The sequence below is a fragment of the Petaurus breviceps genome, unplaced genomic scaffold, assembly GCF_028583685.1.
Source record: "Petaurus breviceps papuanus isolate PSGF00001 unplaced genomic scaffold, PetGlider_PUasm1.0 78, whole genome shotgun sequence".
Lineage (NCBI taxonomy): Eukaryota > Metazoa > Chordata > Mammalia > Diprotodontia > Petauridae > Petaurus > Petaurus breviceps.
In genome coordinates, this window is record NW_027186502.1 from 9,319,893 (window position 1) to 9,342,403 (window position 22,511).

The 22,511-nt window shown below is 34.7% G+C and overlaps 1 protein-coding gene across 1 annotated transcript in view; it reads left to right on the forward strand.

Moving 5' to 3' along the window:
• The window catches only part of PDE3A (phosphodiesterase 3A), a 359,573-nt gene that overhangs the window by 233,086 nt on the left and 103,976 nt on the right, over positions 1 to 22,511 (forward strand). The window contains exon 3 of the mRNA XM_069106191.1: positions 19,439 to 19,696. Within this exon, the coding sequence (XP_068962292.1) occupies positions 19,439 to 19,696 (258 nt within the window). The remainder of the gene's footprint in view (positions 1 to 19,438; positions 19,697 to 22,511) is intronic.

Here is a 22,511-nt window from a genome sequence, read left to right on the forward strand (position 1 = left end):
ATATTTGTAATCTCTATAGGCATTGTGAATATGGCATTGCTGATACAGGGGGGAGGCCTTCTGCCTGAAGAAATGGAAAACTTTTTTTAAAAATCAAATCCATGTTATATTTTGAAATATTTTTAGTTGGTTCATCACTTTCTGTGGCTATGGAATTCATCATTAAACACCCAAAGGATAAGCCTCTTTGTATTTAGCTAGAGTTGTCATTAGAAAGTAGACATCGTATATTGTCAGGGCTATACATGAATCCTTTCCAACATGATGGAACCTGCCAGAGTTGCATTTTGCTAACATAACCTTTGAAAACCCAGAGTCATCTCCATGCCTCTATAAGGCACTGGAATGAGATTTTGTGGTAAATGGATCTTAAAGGGGCATTCCCAAACATATTTTTTTCAGACTATCACAGTAATACCTTCATTATTAATAGTGGGTTCTCTTGGTATGAACAATTTAAAGTCTTTTTCTTTAATAATTGTTTTCCTGACCAGTTGAACCAATGCAATGCTTCTTTAACTTGCTTAATTCTTTCAACAATGTTTTCCATATTTAATAATTTTATGAGTAAAATGTTGTAATGTCAAATGGTTTTTATGTAAATTTCTGCAACCCTTAGTTATTGTGACCATTTTCATGTGATTATTGAAGAATTCCCCACACAGACAAAATTACAGATTTTAAAATATTTGTTATTTTTATAATCTTCCTAATGTTGAGTCACTTGCTTTGTTCCCAAACTAATCATCCAGAACTATTTACATTATGGTACTGTAGCCTCATAGCTCTATAAGTTTTTGAAAAGCTGTCTCATGTGGTAGATGACTTACAGTCGTTCAGCTTTGTCCCAGAAGTTTCAGTCTCACATTTTGGATTGCTGTAAAGGGAAAAGCTTTCTAATAATTGGAATGGTTCAAAAGCATATCTCAAGACCATATGTATTTCTCTTCACTAGAAGTATTCAAGAAATCTGAATAACTGCAATTCAGTTATACTATAGAGTGGATTTTTGTTCAATTATAGGAATAAATGACCTTTATAATATATTCCATTTCTGAGATTCTGTGGACATGACTTAAGCACCACCCTATGACTCAAATGAAGCACTATTTATTATTTCTGAATTACAGGAAGATAGGAAGTAATATCTGAACACAGGTCTTCCTGATTCTGAAGACAAATCTCTCTCCATTCTACAATGCTGCCTTACCCTTGGAAGATTAATCATGTTAATTATTACAATTGTTCTAATTTTTATATATTATATAATAATATAATTATATATAATATTTATTATACATTAAAATTACTATAATAATTAATTGCAATTATGCTAACTAATTATAACTAATAATAAATTAAACAGTTCAGCACAAATGAAACTCAGTGGAATGAGCTAAAAAGAAAGTTAATGCCACCTTATTTTCATTTGCTGCATTACTCTTTTTTGTTTACTAGTCATAGAATCTTTTTGAGTGAATTTAATCTATTGGGAGGTTGCCTGTGTTCTCTTAAGAGAAATACAGAGTATAAAAACTAATTTACATGCAAAAGATAGTGTATTTTGTGAGAACTAGGCTGTAATTCAGACTTTTCAGACAGATTTGAGTGCTTTTAATGTTTATAACTTTTGTGCCATCCTTGCTAATTTTTTTTGCTGTTTTAAATAATTAGAAATCCTAAGATAAAAACAGGGCTTCAGGCAAGAGGAAAATATTGGAGCTAAAAATATAGTATTGACTCCTCTGCAATAATCCTGCTTATGTGGTGTGTGTGTATACATGGAGAATATTACTTTAGGAAAAAAAAAAGGATTATAGCAAAATAATTCTGAAGTCATTTGTAACTATTGAGAACTGGGAAGGAGTTACATTAAAGTCTCTTTAAATGCTTGAGGTAAAAGACCTGGTTCTCAATTACCCTCTGCCTCACAAACCTTGCTGAGGTGGGCGGAGTGGGAGGGGAAAAGCAATTGTATTCAGCTAATAATTATTGAGTATTGACTATATGCTCAGTACAATGCCAGGTGATATAAGCGATACACAGAATTGTGGTGTCAGGAACACAAGGCGAAGAATCAGTAGAACTGGACTCCAGTATGAGCCTGTTAACAAAGAGCTATCTGGTATCTTGCTCTCAGTTGTTCTGTTGTAAAATGAACAGTTTGGAGTAAATCATTCCATTTACAGGTCTAAAATTCTTTTAGATGTGGTCTGTGCTTTTAAACACATTACAATTTCCATTGGAAGACAAAACTAACATAAATGAAACCATTCATAGAACATCCAGTGAAGACATCAAGTAGCCTAGCAGCCGTAAAACAGGTTATATCTGGGCATGTGAATAGCTGATTTGATCTCTTGAGCTAAGACAAAATGCTATTGTTATACTCATTCATTTAGTTGAATAATGTTATATGAATGTTAATACCATTGTAATATTTCATGTGTAGATATTTTTAAGGTTCCTATTGCAGTTTTAGTATATAACTTCATTTTAATCAAAGGTTCTGGGTCGTGGTACATGCCTATAATATCTGCTAATGGGGAGGTTGAGGCTGGTGAATATTGTGAACTCTGGAGTTCTTTGAAATCAGAGATACTTGAGGGCACAGTGAGGCTGGAAGAGACTAGCAGTCAAGCCATGTTATCCCTACCCCTAGTACTCTGGGACAGAGCAGGGCTTCTGTCATAGGAACTCTTTGTGCTCAGAAGCTCAGGTATTAAATCTTCATTTGAAAAATTAAAAAAAAATGAGGCACATAGAGGTTAGGTTACTTACCCAAATCCATAGTTATTAAATGTTAGAGTTAAGAACCAAGCTTATCTTCTCACTTTGAATACAATCCTTTTCCCACTATTTCAGGTCTGCACAATAAACAGTCCTTGGGCAGCTTGGGTCTGCTGAAGGATTTCAGGTGACCCACAAAATAATGGAGAATTGCCTCTGTGCCATCTCCTGTTTGTCACATGACTGTGGCAACCAACCATCCTCAGTCTGTCTCTAGTCTAGTCTAACCTATCTGTGATCTGAAGAAGTATAGCCTATTTTAATTTTGCTTCCTACCTGTTGCCAAATTGTGCAGGTCTGCACTATTCTTTAATGCTTTTCAGTATTATGAAGGTGAAATTAGAATTGTCTTGATTTTTATGTTATATCCTATTACTCACAAAATTCCTCACATTTTAATTTTCCAAATATTAACTGTTTGAAACACAAACTTTTACTAGAAGAGTTAGAATACTGGCATCATTGTTTCTAAAAGTACTTTCTTGTTTTCTTCTTCTCAAACTCCCCTACCCACAATGGATTACCCAAATATCCTTTGTAGGGGGGAGAATAGATAGGATACATCAGCATGTGGGTGTATGTGGAGGTAGGAGATGGTTTACCATTAATTACAATAGTTTAATAAAAATGATCTTATGATAGTGACACTATCAAATAATAACACTATTTGGCAGTCATGCAGTTATATCTATTTGAATATTACCTCATTAATTTTCACCAAACTCTTATGAAGGAATCAATTAACATTTGTTGACTGGAAAAATAGTAACTCAGAGAGAATATATGCCTTGATGAATGTTATGCAAAGATTTAGAAGCCAAAATTTGAGCAGTTCCTCTCAACATCCTCTCTAGCCTCTATACTTAAAATTTTCTATCATACCCCTATGAGGGTTCCCTGACCCCATTCCCATTTTGAAGGCAGGTATTAGGTTTATATGTATATTTGAATTCCTGGGGCTTAGCATAGGGTTTGGAACATAGTAAGCTCTTATTAAATGCTTGTTGACTTGACCTACCTTGGACTCAGTTAATGAAGAGGTATAAAAAGTTCTCTCTCATAATCTGCCTGTTTTAACATTCTTTAAGGATGGGACTCAACCAAATATTTGTTGATCATATGCTATATAGTGGGTTAAGTACTTATGAAGAATACAAAAATAAATATTGAAGCCAAGTTGAACCTCTAAAAACAACTTGAAGCAGCTAGGTGCTATGTTAGATAGAGTATTGGACCTAGAGTTGAGAAAACCTGAGTTTAAATCTGGCTTCAGACATAGCTCTTTACATACAGACAGACAGACAGACAGACACACACACACACACACACACACACACACACCCCTTTATTCTCTTTACCATGTAAATCTAAACCAAGATAGCTGTGCAATCCTATGCAAGTTACTTAACCTCAAGTCTGCCTCAGTTTCCTTATTTGTAAAATGGGGATATACCTCTCAGGGTTGTTGAGAGGATTAAATGAGGTAATATTTGTAAAGCACCTTGAATAATAGATGTTTAAAAATGCTAATTTCTTAATTTCTTTCCTCTCTACCTACCTACTAAAAATATTGTAACTCATGAGTTACAAGTATTGTTTTTCCATGTAGGAATGTAAATTGTTCCTTATGATTTCTTTTTCCTGTTTACTTTCTCATCCTTCTCTTGCTTCTTGTATTTGAAAGTCAGATTTTCTGTTCAGCTCTGGTCTTTTCATCAAGAATGTTTGAAAGTCTTCTGTTTCATTGAATGTCCATATTTTCCCCTGAAGTATTATACTCAGTTTTGCTGGGTAGGTGATTCATGGTTTTAATCCTAGCTCCTTTGACCTCCAGAATATCATATTCCAAGCCCTTCGATCCCTTAATGTAGAGGCTGCTTGTTTCCATAATACTCAAATTGTTCTTCCTGACTGCTTGTAATATTTTCTCCTTGACCTGGGAACTCTGGAATTTGGCTATGATATTCCTAGGAGTTTTCTTTTTGGGATCTTTTTTAAGAGGCAATCAATGAATTCTTTCAATTTCTATTTTGCCCTCTGGTTCTAGAATATCAGGGCAATTTTCCTTGATAATTTCTTGAAAGATGATGTCTAGGCTCTTTTTTTGATCATGGCTTTCAGGTAGTCCAATAATCCAGATCAGTGGTTTTTCTAATGAGGAATTTTACATTGCCTTCTATTTTTTTTCATTTGTTTGGATTTGTTTTATAGTATCTTGATTTCTCATAAAGTTATTGGCTTCCATTTTCTCCAAACTAATTTTGAAGAAATTATTCTCTTCTGTCAGTTTTTGAAATTCCTTTTCTATCTGATGAATTCTGTTTTTTAAGGCATTCTTCTCCTCATTGGTTTTTTGGACCTCTCTTGCCATTTGAGTTAGTCTCTTTTTAAGGTGTTATTTTCTTCAGTCAGGTTATTGACTCATTTTTCATGGTTTTCTTGCATCATTCTCATTTCTCTTCTCAATTTTTCCTCTATGTCTCTTACTTGATTTTAAAAACCTTCTTCAGCTCCTTTATAGCCTGTGACCAGTTCATATTTTTCTTGGAGGCTTTTGATGTAGGAGTTTTGACTTTATTGTCTTTTTCTGGTTCTGTTTTGATCCTTTATCCCCAAAGAAGGATTCTGTGGTCTGATTGTGCTTCCTCTGCTTGCTCATCTTTCCAGTCAATTACTTGGCTTTTGAGCTCTTTGCCACAGTAGAACTCTGCTTCCAGAGTGGAGAGCTCTATGTCCCAAATTTCTAGGGTTTTGCACAGCTGTTTGTCAGAGTTTTTTTCCAGGTACCTGCCTCAGAACTGTGAGGAGGACTTTCTCTCCACAGCCTCAACAAGCTGTGCCACACCAGTGCTCCTCACCTCAAGACTACCACCCAAGGCTGCGACCCAGATCCAAGCAAGGCAAAGCAAGAGAGTCCTGCCTCAGTGCCAGCAGAGAGATTCCTGCAAATGCCTTCTGGACAGTTACTTGGTCCCCCTACAATTTGTAGGCCTGGAGCTGGAACCAGCAGCAGTGGCAGAAGTTGTAGCCACAGTCATCTCCGCTGCCCCAGATGCAGGGGTCCAGCCACACTCTTCTCTTACCCAGGATCAACAGAGTTCCCTACTGACCTCTTCAGCATTTATGGGTTGAGAAGTCTGGAAACCACCTCAGCTGCCAGTGATTCACTCTCCTGAAGTCTGCTCCAGCCAGTCTGTGCAACTGGTCTGGGGGGAGCGATCTTGGTTCCCAGCCAGGTGCAATAGACCCTTCCTGTTGGCCTGCCAGGCTGCCTTCAGCAGGAGATCTGTTTCTCTCTGTCACTTTGTGGGTTCTGTGGCTCTAAAATTTGTTTAGAGTTATATTTTACAAGTATTGGAGGTGGTTGGAACAGGAACTCAAGCATGTTCCTGTGTTTACTTCGCCATCTTGACTCTGCCCTGGGTTTTATTTCTTACAGGAAATAACGAAAATATACCAAAATTTTGAAAAAAAAAAGGATTTCCATTGGATTGTACTTAGTTCAGCATAATGAAGATAGGAAAGTCTTATTTTTTTGATACAGGAATATTGAAACAATTTATGATTTCCTTCAATGTAGGAATTGCCTCGTCTGGGAACTTTCCCCAACTACATGAATTTCAGTTGATCCAAGACTTAGTGAATACATCCTGTGACATTCCCTAAAGCCCATAAAAATAAAGTGACTTCTCCCTGGGTACATACACACAGAGAAAGAATTTGAACCCAGATCACCCTGGCTTGAAGTCTACTATGCTGTGTTGTTTAGTCAATTCCGTCGTGTCCAACTCTTCATGACTCTGGGGTTTTCTTGGCAGAGATATTGGAGCCCTTTGTCATTTCCTCTTTGAGCTCATTTTACAGATGAGGAAACCAAGGCAAATAGGGTTAAATGACTTGCTCAGGGTCACACTGATAATAAGTATCTGAGGCCAGATTTGAACTCAGGGAGATGAGTCTTCCTGACTCCAGGCCTAGCACTCTATCCACTTTACTATCCAGCATGCCATCCTGCCTCTTTGATTTTTAATTAGTGGTGACAATGTATACTAACACCACAGGATTGTAGACTCAGAATTTCAGAAGTAGAAGGGACCTCAATAGACACCTTGCCTGACCCATACCCAAAAAAGCATCACCACTGCAATTTACCAACGAGGGTAGCCTGCTACTGCCCAAGGTAGCTCATCTCATTTTTAAATTACTCTAATTTTTAGGAAGTTTTTCCTTTCATCAGGACTAGGTTTGCCTCTACAGTTTTCTTCCCTTGTTCCTGGTTCTCCTCTTTGGGCCTAAACAAAGAAAGTCTAAGGCCTTTTTCATATGACAGGCTTTAAAACACTTGAAGACAACTTTTATGTCTCCCTTGAGTTTTCTTTTCTCCAGGCTAAATACTTCCAGTTCCTTCAACTCATCCTCATATGGCATTGACTCAGTGTCCTTCACTGTCCTGGCTGCTCTCCTCCAGATGTTCCTAATCTGCACCATCTAGAGCTGAACACAATAGTTTGGATGACCAGGAAAGATACAGAAGGATTATCACTCTCTTATTCCTGGAGGGAATGCTTCTTAATGAAGCCCAAAATTGTATTATCGATCTTGCAAGTCCACTAAAAAAAAAAGACTTAAAAAAATAAATGGTTTTCTTATTTGTACTCTCCTATCTTGCATATTATAATTTAATTTTTTTTGAAGTCAGATCTTTTTGGATCCTGGCACTGCCATCCAGTGCATTAGTTATCCCTCCCAGCTTTATATCATCTATGTATATGCCATCTATATCTTTATTTAAGTCATTGGTTAAAAAACAAAGTTAAGTAGCATATTCTCCCTGTGAGGCTAATTAAGTGAAAATGAAAACAATAGAAAAATAAGCATTTATTAAGTGCCTGTTTTATTCTAGGCACTGTACTAAGTACTAGGAAAACCAATGCAAAAAAAAAATGGAAAATATCTACTGTAAAAAAAAGCATTATATTCTATTGAGAGAGATAGGTATAAATAGATACATATTTAAGTATATGCAACATTAATAGGGGAAAGGCAGGGGAAAGAGTATAAGCATTTATATAGCACCTAGTATATGCCAGACACAGTGATAAGAATCTTACAAATAATAGCAAATAAATACACGATTAGTTAGGGAGGGTAAACACTAGTAGTAATAGGGTTCAGAAAAGGCCAAATATGCTTGTGTCTTATCTTGAAGGCAGAAATGAGGAAGGAATGGGAGGTGGCTAGTCAAAAGCATAAGAAGAGGATGTGGATTGTTTTATGATAATAGAGATTGGATTGTGTAGTGCAAGATGTGTGTGTGTGTGTGGGGGGGGTGTATTATATAAAGAGACTGGGAAGGGCTTTAAATGCAACTCAGGGCTGTTTATCTTTTATCCTAAAGGCAAAAGAGAACCACTAGAGTTTATTAAATAGGAAAGTAGCAGAGTCAGATTTGTGCTTAAGGAATTTAAATTTTGGCATTAATGGAACTGTTAATGACTATTCTTTGAGCCTGTCCCCTCAACCAGTTCTAAATCCATCTAGTTTTATTATCACCCAGCTTAGATGTCTCTTTTTATTTTTTATATCACAAAAATTTCTGGAAATACTCATTCTTCCCATATCTTCCAGACTGAATGCTCTCTTGTAGCAAGAAAAAAAAATAAGGGAAAGGATCCAATAAAAACTGCTTGAAAAAGTACACATTATTCCCTGCTACCTCCTCTCCATCTCTGCCTTAAGTACTTTGTCTTTATGTTTTAGTACCTGTTCTACCTAATAATATTTTTTTCTGGTCACTTTGTTCTGTTTCCTTTTAGTTATCTTTTCATTCACATTACATCTACTGAGATTGGCTCTTGGCCACATATCCATGTCACTTCCTTATATAGTTTGGAACTCTGACTCTTGTCAGTGATACTTGGAGTTAACTTTTTTTCCCAATAAATAATTCTTTTTATCTTAACCTCAGTTATGTTATTTATATGTAAAAACTTTAAGAAGTTTTTAGTCAGATTATCTATTGCATCTTTTATAATTTATCCCTTGTTTTCTAAGTATTTTCCCACTAGCCAAGATGGTGAAAGGTACCTGATTTTGTTCTTTTCTGTTGTTTTTAAAGGAATGGCTCTTTATATTAGGTTGCTCATCCATTTTGAGTTTCTTGTGGTACAAGTTATACATTAATCTCGTTTGTGCCAAACTGTTTTCTATTTTTTCCAATACTGGGAAAATTCTCACCAAATAGTGCTTTTCTCAGGATATATATTCTTGGATATAGAAACCACCGGATGACTATTATAGATTGTTTCACAGATCTCCAGTGCTGTTTTTGTTATTTTTGACTAACACCAAATAATTTTGATGATGTCTGCTTTGTAGTATATTTTGAGGCCTAGTAATCTTATGCCCTTTTCATCCCTATTTTTATTATTGCTTCCATTGAAATTCTGAACTTTTTATTCTTTCAAATGAATTTTCAATTGCTTTGTCTATTCTAAAAAAGCATGTCTTTGGTAATGTGATTGGTATAGGACTAAATTGTTACCTCCATTGAAGAAGCATTTAAAAAAAAATTTTGTTAACATGCTCCAGCCATTGTTAGCTCTCCAATACTTGTCTTCCTTTATTTTCATAGGGAGTCTTGCAGTTGTCTTCATATAAATATTATGTGTATATTATTCTACTAACTTGCAAGTGTTTTATGTATTTTGAAGTTATCTGGAGTGGAATCGGTTTCCTTGATATCCTGAGGTCTTCTAAGTACACAATAATATCTTCTATAAATAAGGATATTTTTTTTCTCTTTGCAGATATTTATACCTTTTATTTTGTTCTCTTGGCTTAGAAATATTGTTAATATCTCTAGGACTATGTCAGATAATAATGTGGACAAAGAGTATTCTTTTTTTTGTTTTGTTTTGTTTCTTGGAGAGGGGAAGACAAGGAAATGGGGGTTAAGTGACTTGCCCAAGGTCACACAGCTAGTAAGTGTTAAGTGTCTGTGGCAGGATTTGAACTCAGGTCCTCCTGACTTGAGGGCTGGTGCTCTATTCACTGTACCACCTAGCTACCCCTAACAAAGAGTATTTTTGCTTTTATTTCTGTTATTCTGCTATTTACTTCTGTTATGAGAAAAGCTTCCAGCATTTCTTTATTACAAGTCACTTTGGCTCTGTGTTTTTGATCATATTAAGGAAGTCTCCTTTTATAATAGTGAAAAAAATAGCTGATGCAGAAGGTTTTCTTAAAAAACATAAATTACTAGTTTGTCAAAAGTGTTTTTGTATATGATCAATTATACTTAATTTTTAACCATCCTCCCTTTCCTAGTGTTAATGCAACTAGGATATTGTGAATTATTTTCTGGAAATAGTTCATTATCCCTGAAAGGAATTTATTTAAGGTTGTATATCAATTTTTATATATCAATTTTTCATAGTGCCATTTGTTTTTATTTCTCTTTCTTCTTTATCTCTCCCTGTTTTGGGTATCAGTACCAAATTTATCACATTAGATTTTGGTAAAGTGCTTTTCCTTCTCTCTTTTTTATAAATACATTTCCTTTGAATGTTCAGTTTTGTTGGAATATAATCATATATACTTGTTTATAGTCATTCTTTATTAGGATTCACCTTTTAATTTTTTATTTTTTCTCTTGATTGTATTAGCTACTTTAAAATTTTTAGTTTTAAAAAGCAAAAAACCTTACTTTTGCTTTAAAGTCTCTTCAAATTTTTCTATTTTCCCATAATTTCAAACATTTATTTTTATATTTAAGGGTCATTACCTTGTTAATTTTTTTTTAAATTTCTCTTTTTTCTATCTTACCAATATAAGTTTTCCTCAGTGGTTTGCTTTTGCTGTCTTATGTACCATGCTTCTGTTTGTTTCACATGAGCATAAGCAGAAGGTAAATCCTGCATGTAAAATGGATGAACATAACCCAATTGAAGGAAAGCATGTTCATTCAATCATGATTCTTTAGAAAAGAAGAATACTGCCATCTGTTGTTAATCGAAGTTGTTTTCATTCCAACTAAATTCAAGAACACTTCTAAAATGTAACCATACCAGTGACTAAACAAAGTTTATAACTTTTCTCAGCTAATAATTCATTTTAGAGGTTTTTTATGTGAAAGTCACATCATTAAAGAGAGAGAGAGAGAGAGAGAGAGAGAGAGAGAGAGAGAGAGAGAGACGGGGGGTGGAGATGGGCTTTAATGTAAAAGAAAATGAAAATCAAATGAGGCTGTGGGGAGTCATGAACATTGCTGAGAGATTGAAGGGTAGAACAATTTCATACTGGATATGAAAGAAAGAAGAAGGAACACTGAGCACTCTTGAAGCAAAAACTCATAGATCAGACTTTTCCCAAAGAAAGAAGCTGTACACTCTGAAAAGGAAGTTGCTGCTGATACTCCACTAATGATGATAATTTATATTTATATAATGCTTTTAAGGTTTGCAGAGGACTTCACATACATTCTCTCTTAATGCACATCCATATATACTTTGAGGTGAAAGATTGTTCAATAAGGAATCATGCTTGAAAAGGATATAAGAGTAGTGGTGATTATTGACTCATTGCTGAGAGAACTGAGGCAGTACAGTTTTCCCAGAATAAGTATCCAAGATGACAGAGCTTCCTAAGAATTGTCAAACTGGATGACTACTACCAATTTTAATGATTCATTTGGGTACACATTATACTGCCAGAAGGAAAATATTGCTAAAGATTATGCAGCATTGGCCAAGAAGCAGATCTTAAGATCATCAGTGGTGTTTTCACATCACTGTTTCCCACTGAAGGCAAGGTAATCAGAAGGGAAAAGCAGATTTGGGAAGTAAACAATTTCATTAAGAAGAGTTGGTGTTAGAAAATGCAATTAGGATTTCTAGAATATGACAACTTGCAGGAAAAATGGACCCTTAGCTAGTCATGGAATGCACCAAAGAAGTCCTGGTAAGAAAGCTGTTTTCTTGAGTCTAAGAAATCTATTTAAAAATGACTTTACATTGGAAAGGAATATAGAATTGGGTAATAGTCTTTCCTTTTGATATGCACTGAGGTAATTACCAGAGAGAATATCTATGATGTAGGAACGATAGAGGCACCTATAAGTTCAAACATTTCAAAATATGAAAAAGGAAATGCATGGCTTCATACATCTATTTATTAGTGTCAAGGGGTATATAACAAGCAAGAACTATTAGAATATAAAATGCAGTAAGATGCATTTGACCTCCTAGACATCACTGATATTTTATACAATGAAATCTGTGTATTTTATAAGGGTGTATTTTCCTAGAAAGGGGAAATATTAGGCAATAACAACAAAAAGATAATCAAGGAGGGGTATGTGGTATAGAGGGAGTGGTAGTACAGAGAATAACATTATGTATTAAAATGGTATACTTGTGTAACTTGTAATATGTATACACATTTGTTGTTGTTGAGTCATTTCATTCAGGTTCAATTCTCTGTGACCCCATTTGGGGTTTTCTTGGCGCCACTCAATTGCCTCATATACACATACATATGATATATGTGTATATATCCATACATGTATATGCATATGTACATATATACTCACATATATTTGCACAAACACACACATACATCAGTTCCTGATATTTCAGAAACACAAGGAGCTACATTTGGGAGAATATTAACCAAGGCAGAAATAGCAGGAATAATGTTGTAAGAGTATAGTATAGACCGCTGGGAGAAGAAAGGGAAAAAGATGAGGAATTGAGGAAGTAGTCTGCAAACCTAGCACAGAGTTATGATAGAATAGCATCAGACTTCAGTTATCCAATCATCTGCTGGATTGCTTTCTGCCAAAAGTATAGCAGCTAAATATTTTTTGAGTTGCTTTCATGATGATATCTTTCTTCAAATCATGGAGAAATTGAAAGGGGGGTAAGACTCTGATGGATCTAATTCTCACTAATAGAATTGGTGGAGTAGAAATGTTGGGAACTTTTTTTGTAAGGTATATAATTTAACTTAGGAGGAAAGTCAAGGATCTATATAGCATGTTAGATTTTAAAAGACTAGATTTCAAAAGGTTCAAAGAAGGGATAGGTATAATCATGTGGACTAAAATTATATAGGAAAAATCAGTCAATTAGAAATGGGAAGTTTTAGAGAATAAAATTCCAAAGACAAAAAAATTCCAGTACAAAAGAAAATTGAGAGTTGCTTAATTGGATGGATATAGATGCATGGGAAACTCAGGAATCAGCTTTAATTGTTAAAGCTTATATAAATAAATGACACAAGGCTAGGAACTGAGGATAAATCTCAAAGTGTGTCTTTGGTCCCTCAACAGCACTGAGCCTCCCAGGGAAATCTAAGGATAATAACAACAACAAAATTAAAACTCTGTTAAGGAATAGAGAAGATAATAAAGATAATAAATATTTATTTATTTATATATATATATAATATTTATATTATCATATAAATATATTATATATAAATAAATATATTATATAAACACATTATATAAACCTATATTTATATAATATATAATATATAAATATAAAATAGAGATAATAAAATAAAATAAAGATAATAAAGAAAGGATAGAACCACCAAGTGGATTAGATGGGACGACAGTTAATTATCAACAGAGAAGGCAAAGCTGGTCAACCCTTATTTTGACTTTCTTTTTTCTGTTAAAAAGAATGATATTTGGACTGGAAAAGGTGGACAAAAGTGACTGCTAGGGAGTTGGTATCTAGTGTAAATAGAGAGATACTTAGGTGATACTTAAGAATTTAAGTCACTTGACCTAAGTGATTTAATCTAGATGGCACTATACAGTATAGTAGAAAGGATTCAGACTCTGGAGTCAGAGGGTCTAGGTTCAAATCCTAGCTCTGTCACCTATTACTTTTATGGTCTTGAAAAATTCATTTAATCACTCTGAACCTACATTTTTAAATTTCTACAATGAGGAGATTGAACAATACCTCTAATATCCTTCCCAGTTCTACCTCTATGATCCTCTGAATTAGCCCCTAAGTTGTAAAAAGAATTGGTGGACTTGTTTGCTTTGATATTGTCAAGAGTTGTATGAAAGATCACTGAGAACAAGAAGGAAGATTTAGAGAAGAGAAAAAGGAAAATGGAATATCAAAAGGGAGAAGGAAAGGAGAGTACAATTTGCACATTTTAGGACCTTCAGTTTGATTCTGAGTACTGGAGAATTTTAGATCATGTTATTAAAGGAAAAAAAAATTCTTATACAGCTAGTAAATGACCAAGGAGAAAGTTGAACCCAGACCATCCTAACTCCAAGACTGTTGTTGTTAAGTCATTTCAGACATGTCTGATTCTTTGTGATCCCATTTGGGGTTATCTTGGGAAAGATACTGGAGGGCTTTGTTATTCACTTCTCCAGCTCACTTTACAGAAGAAAAAACTGACAGTTAAATGACTTGCCCAGAGTTGTATAGCAAGTAAGTGTCTGAGGCCAAATTTGAACTCACAAAGAGGAGTCTTTCTGATTTCAGGTCTTACATTCTATCCACCTAATTCCTTGCCCAGCTTCCGTATAGATAGCAGTCATTCTGACCAAAAGAAAAGCTAGGGATTTTAGTGGACTACAAATTGAATATGAGTCAGGGATGTGATATGGCAACTGAAAAAGCTGGTTGAGAAGATCCTAGTTTCCAGAAACAGGAAGGTGATTATTGTACTGTGCTCAGTCCTCATTGGACCTGATCTAGAGATTCATATTTTGTTCTGGACATAAAGGCTTAAGAATTACATTGACAAGCTGGAGATTGTCCAGAGGTGATCAACCAGGATGGTGAAGGCCCATGCCATTTTAAGTTCATGTGATGTAATAATCAGTTGAAAAAATTAGGTGTGTTTAGGATGTAGAAGAGGAAACTGGGGATGTGAAGAGGGCACATTATAGCTATTTTAAGAATCTGAGGTGCCATCATGTGGAAGAGGGCTTAGATTTGTTATTTTGTACTTTAGAGGGCTCAGTTTTCCTCAGCTGTAAAATGAGAATAATACAACTTATTCTACTTCCACTATTATAGAACTGTGGTAGAGATCAAATGAGACATTAAAGTATATTTTAAACTGTTGAAATACCAAACAAATGTGAGGTGTTATTACTAAAAAAGAAGCTCTATGTCATGGTAGATAGAGGGCTGAACTTCGAGTCTGGAAGACCTGGGTTCATGTCCCACTTTTGATACTTCTTAGCTTTATGACCACAGACAAGTCATTTAACCTGTCTGAGCTTCAATTTTCTCATCTATAAGACAGGGATACTAATAACTGCACTTCTTATACCATATGGATGTTGTGATGTTCAAATGAGATAATGTGCAAACAATGTCTCATAAATCTTGAAATATCACATACATTTCAGTTACTTTTATTGAGGACGTTCAGTTTTACTTCAGTAAGGACAGCCCTTTTCTTGAGTTCTTTGGGACTTCAAGACCTACCTTGTTTCAGTTGAGGGAACTGAGGCTCAGAAGTGAAGTGACTAATTTAAGGTCACAAAAGTAGTAAGTAGAAGAATCAGGATACCACATGAGGTCTTCTGACTCCAGCATTCTTTTCATTACATCATAACGCTCCTTACCTATTTCTTATTTGGCATAAAACTTCATTTTCCTACATACTCATTCAGATTTGAATTCCAGATTTTCTATTTTAAGGTGGCAATCTGCATTTGGTTGTCTCCTTAAATAGTATCTAGGAAATCATATTTACATTCTCTTAAAAGTAAAACATAAATGTTTCTGTTATCTGAAGAGCCTGTAATGTTTATAGTGCATGGTCATATTACCTTTTTATAGAGAGTGTTTGATCCTGTAAACCATAAAAAGACAATTCTGGTATTTTGTTTAGTATAACTCTACTTCTTACAAAATGTACTTTAATAGACTTCAAGTTGTAGGTTCATTATTTAGAAGTTAACTTCCATTTTCAAATTTTACCTTCCTGTAGCCCTGACTTATTAAATACTTCAAACTACCATCTAAAATTTAATTAATTAAATAAAAAATGTATCTGACATGTGATAAAACTAAAATTTCAATAATATATGCATTTTATTTCTGAATCTATGACTTCATCAAGGTAGGTAGTACCTAGTGAGAACTCAGTTTAGTAATACAAATAGGCATCAGTCAGTTCTGCACCCTTCTGTCTTCTAGAGTTACTTGTTAAATGACTTACAAGAACAAGCCAGCTAGTATGTGGCAGAATTGGGGTTTGGGATCAGCATGTCCTGAATTTACAGACACTCTCTACCCCCGACACCAGCAGTTCTCTGTTTATTCTCACACATCCCAATTTCTTGGACCATGAGGAATCATAGCACACTGAACATTTAAGTTGGCCCCACTGCAGGGGCTCTTAGGAACCTCCCAGGCATTCAGTTTTACTTCAATAAGAGCTATCATTTTCTTGGGTTCTTTGCAACTTCAAGATCTACCCTGTTTGAAGCTGGTTTGTGTAATAGGCAAATTTTGTTGATTTTGTTAATATAAAATTTACTTCCCATATGCTGTTAAGTAAATTTATGTTAAATAGAATAATTACAAATTTTCTTTTATCTGTAATACCATAATATACAAAATTGTGTGTCAAATTGTCTCAGTTGAAGTCATGACACACATTTCAAGAACTATATCCTTAAATCATAACATCTCTTGTGTGAATTTTAAGGTGACAAGTAAATAAATTTATTTTGCATAAAACATCTTTGTATGTATATAAATGAATATATTCATACAAATGATATATATGAATATATGCATATACAAGAAATGCATACATGTATATATGTATGTGTATACCCCAGTATATGCATATATGTGTATGTATTCATGTATATCCCCAAATACTGAATTAAGTCTGTTCTGTTCTTTTGTGGTATTATAATAATAAAATCTAATGGCTTAAGAAAAAAAATACTCTTGGGGCAGCTAGGTGGCACACTGAATAGAGCACCGACCCTAGAGTCAGGAGGACCTGAGTTCAAATCTAACCTCAGACACGTAAAACTGTGTGACCTTGGGCAAGTCACTTAACCCTAATTGCCCTTTCTCTCCCCCTCCAAAAAAGTAAAAAACATACTCTTAAGTCCAGTAATTGGTAATTGGTTCTTCTCCAGTTCACTTGACACTATTGGGGTTTTTTTTAGTTATATATTACCTTTTTTTTTTTGCTGTTGTTATTCTATTCTTCTGACTCTCACTACCATCTTAAATATCGATTATAGACAGTAGCTAAAACAATCTTCCAGCCTTTGGGCATTTAAATTAAGATAAATCCCATTCTTGGCAAAAAGCCTAGAGTTGTTGGGCCTCCAATTTCATGCCTCATTGACATTTTTGGCTTAGTTTGGATCTGAAAATTGTGGTGAAGCTCTTCTCTAATGTGATGTAACTTTTGATTTTAATAAAATTAGTTAAACATAAAATGGGGGGAAAAGTCCTGACTACAAAAAGGCATTAAAGAATAGTGAACAGTATGCTTTTTAATTTTGTTTTTCTTTAGTTTTTTTTTTTTCTCTCATTGCAAATGTATCAGCTTTGGTCTTTTCAGTAATTTCTGACTTGGGTAACAAACTTTTTTTTTTAAATTTGACTCTTGCTTTTGTCTTTACCGTAAGACAATAGTTTCAAAAAATCAACAGAGGGGTGGCTAGGTGGCGCAGTGATTAAAGTGCTGGCCCCAGAGTCAGGAGGACCCTAGTTCGGTTCTGGCCTGAGACACTTAACACCCACACAAAGAAACCAGCCGTGTAACATCGGGCAAGTTACTTAACCCCAATTGCCCTCCAAAAGGCAAAAAAAAAAAAAAATAAACAGAAAGAAACCCTTTGAAAATATGTAGACTATACTTTTTGAAATATTACATACTGCTAACAGTGGTCCATGAATTGTATTTTCAGTTGGTATTTATTTTTAAGATTTATTTCATAAGCTTCTGTTGTGAAATTATAATTCTAATTTTGAACTGAAGAGGGATTTTTTTTCTAGATTTAGGGTTATAGTATTTAAAGTTGAAAGGAAACTTTGAGACAATCAGTTTTGACATTTTACATTTAAGTGACTTTTCCAAGGTCACACATGGGATAAGTTACAGAACCAGGATTTTTACAAAGACCTCCAAACTCCAATCCAGTTCTCTTTCACTAGTACTGGTTAGCTTTCTGGAAAAATTTTGGAGATAAATACCCACGCCCACATTATATGTGTGTGTATCATACACATACACACACATATGATTTCCTTTAATAATAATAGGTATAGGTACTTAATGTGACTTTTAGGTTTTTAGAATGATTTATTGCTACTATTGTTCATCTGCACTATATGCATGCGTGTGTATAGGTGCTATATATACATTCACACATATGCACATACAAATATAACAGTTATATGTGCACCTTTATCTAGATATTGTAGCAATGAAAAAAGCACCAGAATAGAATTATTTTACTAACTGAACTTTTTGAGATATTTCTGTCAGCTGTTAACTTATATTTTCAAAATTCCATATAATTTGTCTTCAGTTTTGTTGATTCTTTGTTTTTCCAATTTGGGTATAAAAAAGTAGCTAGGGATGAACAAAATTACTGTTTCAGATGAACAGAATGAGCACTGAAAGAAAACAGGACTTTCTTGGCCAGATTCCTGGGATTGTATATAATTGTTATGGAAGCACATAATGGGAATTATTTTTAAAAGGAGTAATATTAAATCTAGTTGCAAATGCTTAACACTTTTTGAAACCTAGAGTAATTGAAGTGAAATACAAAATGCATTTGTGTGTACAGTAATAGTAGTTGAACGGTCAGGAAAAAAAGAACTTCATTTTAGCTCAAAATTTAAATTCTAAGTTTACAATGGAAGTTTAAATATCAGTACATCTAAAAAGTATGCCAGCTCCTTTTTGTTTAACTACATGAAAAGGACCATGCTTTGGTTTATCGCTAGTAAAAAAAAAATACATGTTCAATCTTACAAAATTTAGTATAGAATTAGAACTGTATTTAAAACTATCTGCTGAAATGGCTTAGCACTTCTTTTAATAATAATAGATACAACTACTCAATGTAGCTTTTACTTTTATAGAATAATTTATGTGCACTAAGGGCTATCTGCACCCTAAATATCTGAATAGATTTTTAAAATTCAATCATACATCATTTGGATGATTGTTATATGAATTATCAATATTTTTTCCTTTGGGATTTATATTTACTGTTTTCAAGTTTCCTCTCCATTTGGGGGTAAAAAGTTCCCCTTCTTCAAATCTTTTTGGTACTCATTCTTTGCTGACAAAAAGGTATGGGAAATTTTTGTGTGCCATTTTTATGATTTTTAGTTGTTAATGTCACATGAGCAAGTGAATCTAAGATTGAAAGAAAATTTGGCCCCTTATCATAAATTTTGGCATACCCTGAAGAATGTATATTTTAATTTTTTTTTAATAGTAGATAATCTGTATATGTACTCTTGCTTCTGTAAAGTCACAACTTGGATAACTTTTAGGTGAAAATGTTAAATTCAACAGTGTGATTATTATAATGTCAAGCATAGTCTTACCAAAATGTTTTATTTTGTTTTGTTCTTTTTGTTTGTCTATTTTTCAGTCCTCAGGTACAAGTATTACTGTTGATATTGCTGTGATGGGAGAAGCACATGGCCTTATTACGGACCTCCTGGCAGATCCTTCTTTGCCACCAAATGTGTGTACCTCCTTGAGGGCTGTGAGTAATTTGCTTAGCACACAGCTGACTTTCCAATCAATTCACAAGCCAAGAGTGAGTCCTCTGGTTTCCTTCAGTGAAAATTATACCTGTTCCGACTCAGAAGAAAGCTCTGAAAAAGAAAAACTGGCTATTCCAAAGGTATGTGCTTATTATAAGCTATTTAGAATATTTTCTTATGCATCCCTACTTCTCTCCAGGACCTCAAAGGCTCAAGAAATATTTGCAGATTTATGGTTACAATTTTATGAACATTTAAATCCATCCATCAACAAGCATAAATTAATGCCTGTCACATTCCAGGTGTTATGTGAGAACCTAAGGTGAGGGTGATTGCTGAGTGATAGTAGCACCTATAAACCCATAGGGTTTAGGGTGAAACATTGTTGTTGAGTGATGGCAGCAAAGGGAAGATCTGGAAGTGGAAGTGTGAGAAAGGAATATGCCCACACCCTTTCCTGAACCTTCGTATCAAGGAGTGTGAGAGCATGTTTAGTCAATGCTAGGGAATATGGTCAGGGTTGCAGTGTCTTCTTGGGGAGCCAGGTTTCCATGACAGTTAGTGGAAGGAGTATTACAGGGAGAGGTCCAGAATAAAGGAAAGATTATTCTTCATGAATAGAGATTCTAGATGGACAGGGGAAGCAGTAGGTAAACATGGATTGGGACATGATTTGAAAACAATGGAGATGGCTACCATTTGTAGCACCAATGCAATATTCATAGCACTGAGGGCAACTGTGAATATGCTGGCATAGTTCTGAATTGTAAAATATGACAGACTCTCCATATAGAATACAGAAACAAAATATTTATTCTGACATATATGTACGTGTGTATATATATACATAATATGCATATACACACATACATAAATGTGTGTAAAATCATTATGTACCTACTTCTATTTATCAATTATTTCTCTGGATGTGGATAACATCTTCCTTTATATAAATTTTGAAGTTAATTTGGGTATTTATAATAATCAAAATGATTTATTTGCTCAAAGCCATCTCTAGGGTGGAAGGGAAGGGAAAAAAAGAAATATACATGATAACTTTATTATATATTTAAAAGGAATATAATACAATAGATTTGAAGTTTCATGTGCAATCATCTTTTTTATTATACTATGTTATGGAAATACTTGTCTTCCATAAATTAAAGATAAATAAAAATTCAAAATAATTTTTTAGAAATTTAAAAAAATATGGAAAAAATTGATATAAGCAAATGGGAAAGGGAACTGGAGAGTGTTTAATCCTTGGCAGTAGGGAGTGGTAGATAAATCATAATCTCCAGATAAATCACCGTGTCCACAGGATAGGGTTTGGGGACAAAGCCCAGGGGGCACTGGGTCTTGGTCATTGGCTATCTCTCCACCCAGGGTGTGAAGAGCATTAGAGAGGCAGAAATGAGAACATGATCTAGTAGAGATATACTGACCTTGATTACCCCATCAATTTTATTTGGCTTGAGTGGAGGCCTGGTAGGCACATTTCAGGAATTAGGAAGAGAGCTCTTGAAACCTGGTTCTGAAGGCATATAACTGAGCCCAACCTGTTCCTCTTTAATTATATGATGTTATACAATATAGCATATGGTCTTCTTAAATTTTTTGAGACTTTTTTAAAGTCATACAATTCAAGTTGACACTCCTTCATGTTTATTTATACTTAAATTCCCTTGGACTTTACTGACTGCATGATGGTAAACAACACCACAGTGCCTCCATGTTTCCAAACGTAACTAGCATCAGAAATCAGATTGAAGATAATGTGCACTAAAGAATGACAGCTTTAAAGATTTCATTGAACCTTATCAAATGTCCATGTTGCTGTATAAAGCAATGTCAGGTATGAACTGGACAAGTGACAAGGTCTATTGATGGGACAAATAGTCCTTCACTAAAAAAAAAAATCAGTCAATGTTGAAAGCAATAAGCTCTTTTATTTGGTGAATTTAGGTGAAGGCCTAAAACAGAAGGCTGCATGACTTAGTTAGAGATACCTAAGGGAGTAAGAGGCAGAGAGAACAAGGGTACTAGGGCATTACTCTGTTCTTCACAGTGGGGCTCCACCTGATACCTTCAAAGCAGAACTGGGAAAGAATATAACCAGGCATGTCCCCAGGGGGCCTCAGGCATAACACTCAGGTTATGGCAAAAAGGATTTTGTGATGGTCTTAGGACATTGTGTGGCATTGCATCAGATTTTGCTGGGACTCCTGAGTATACTGATTCAGGGTAGCACAGAAAACACCAAGGTCAGGGTAACTTTAGGGTTAGGACTAGCTAGATTTTTCATAGGAAAAAAATGGGTTAAGACTGCTTAGGTATATCTGATTGGTTTCTTACCCCTAAAGTCACAGACAGAGGGGTAACAATCAATCAATCAATCATCATCATCATCATCATAGCTAGCATTTCTATAACGCTTATTATGTACCAGGTACTATGCTAAGTGGTTTTCAATTGCTTTCTCATTTGATCCTCACAACACCTCTGGGACAGAGGTGCTATGATTATCTCCATTTTATAGATGAGGAAACTGAGACAAAGAGGTTAAGTGACTTGCCCAGGGTCATACAGCTAGTAGGTATTTGAGGTCAAATTTGAAATGAGGTCTTCTTCACTCCAGACCTTGTTCTTTGTCCACTGTGCCGTTTAGCTAGGAAATTATAGAGAATTCCTGCCTGGAATAGCAGATTCCATATCCTGGAGAATCCAGAGAAGGAGGAAAGTGACAGGAAAGGGCAGCAGGCAAGAAGAAGGACTATAGCTAGGAAATGACTGACTAGGACAGAGAAAGACTGAACCCAGAAAAGTCAGAGGTTTTCTTTTAGAGTATGATAGCAAATAATTTCCATGAGTTGGTTATCAATAACTTGTAACATTACAATAAGAAGGATTTTTTCCAGTATTTTTAAGATGTGGAACTAAATTCCTAACCCCTCT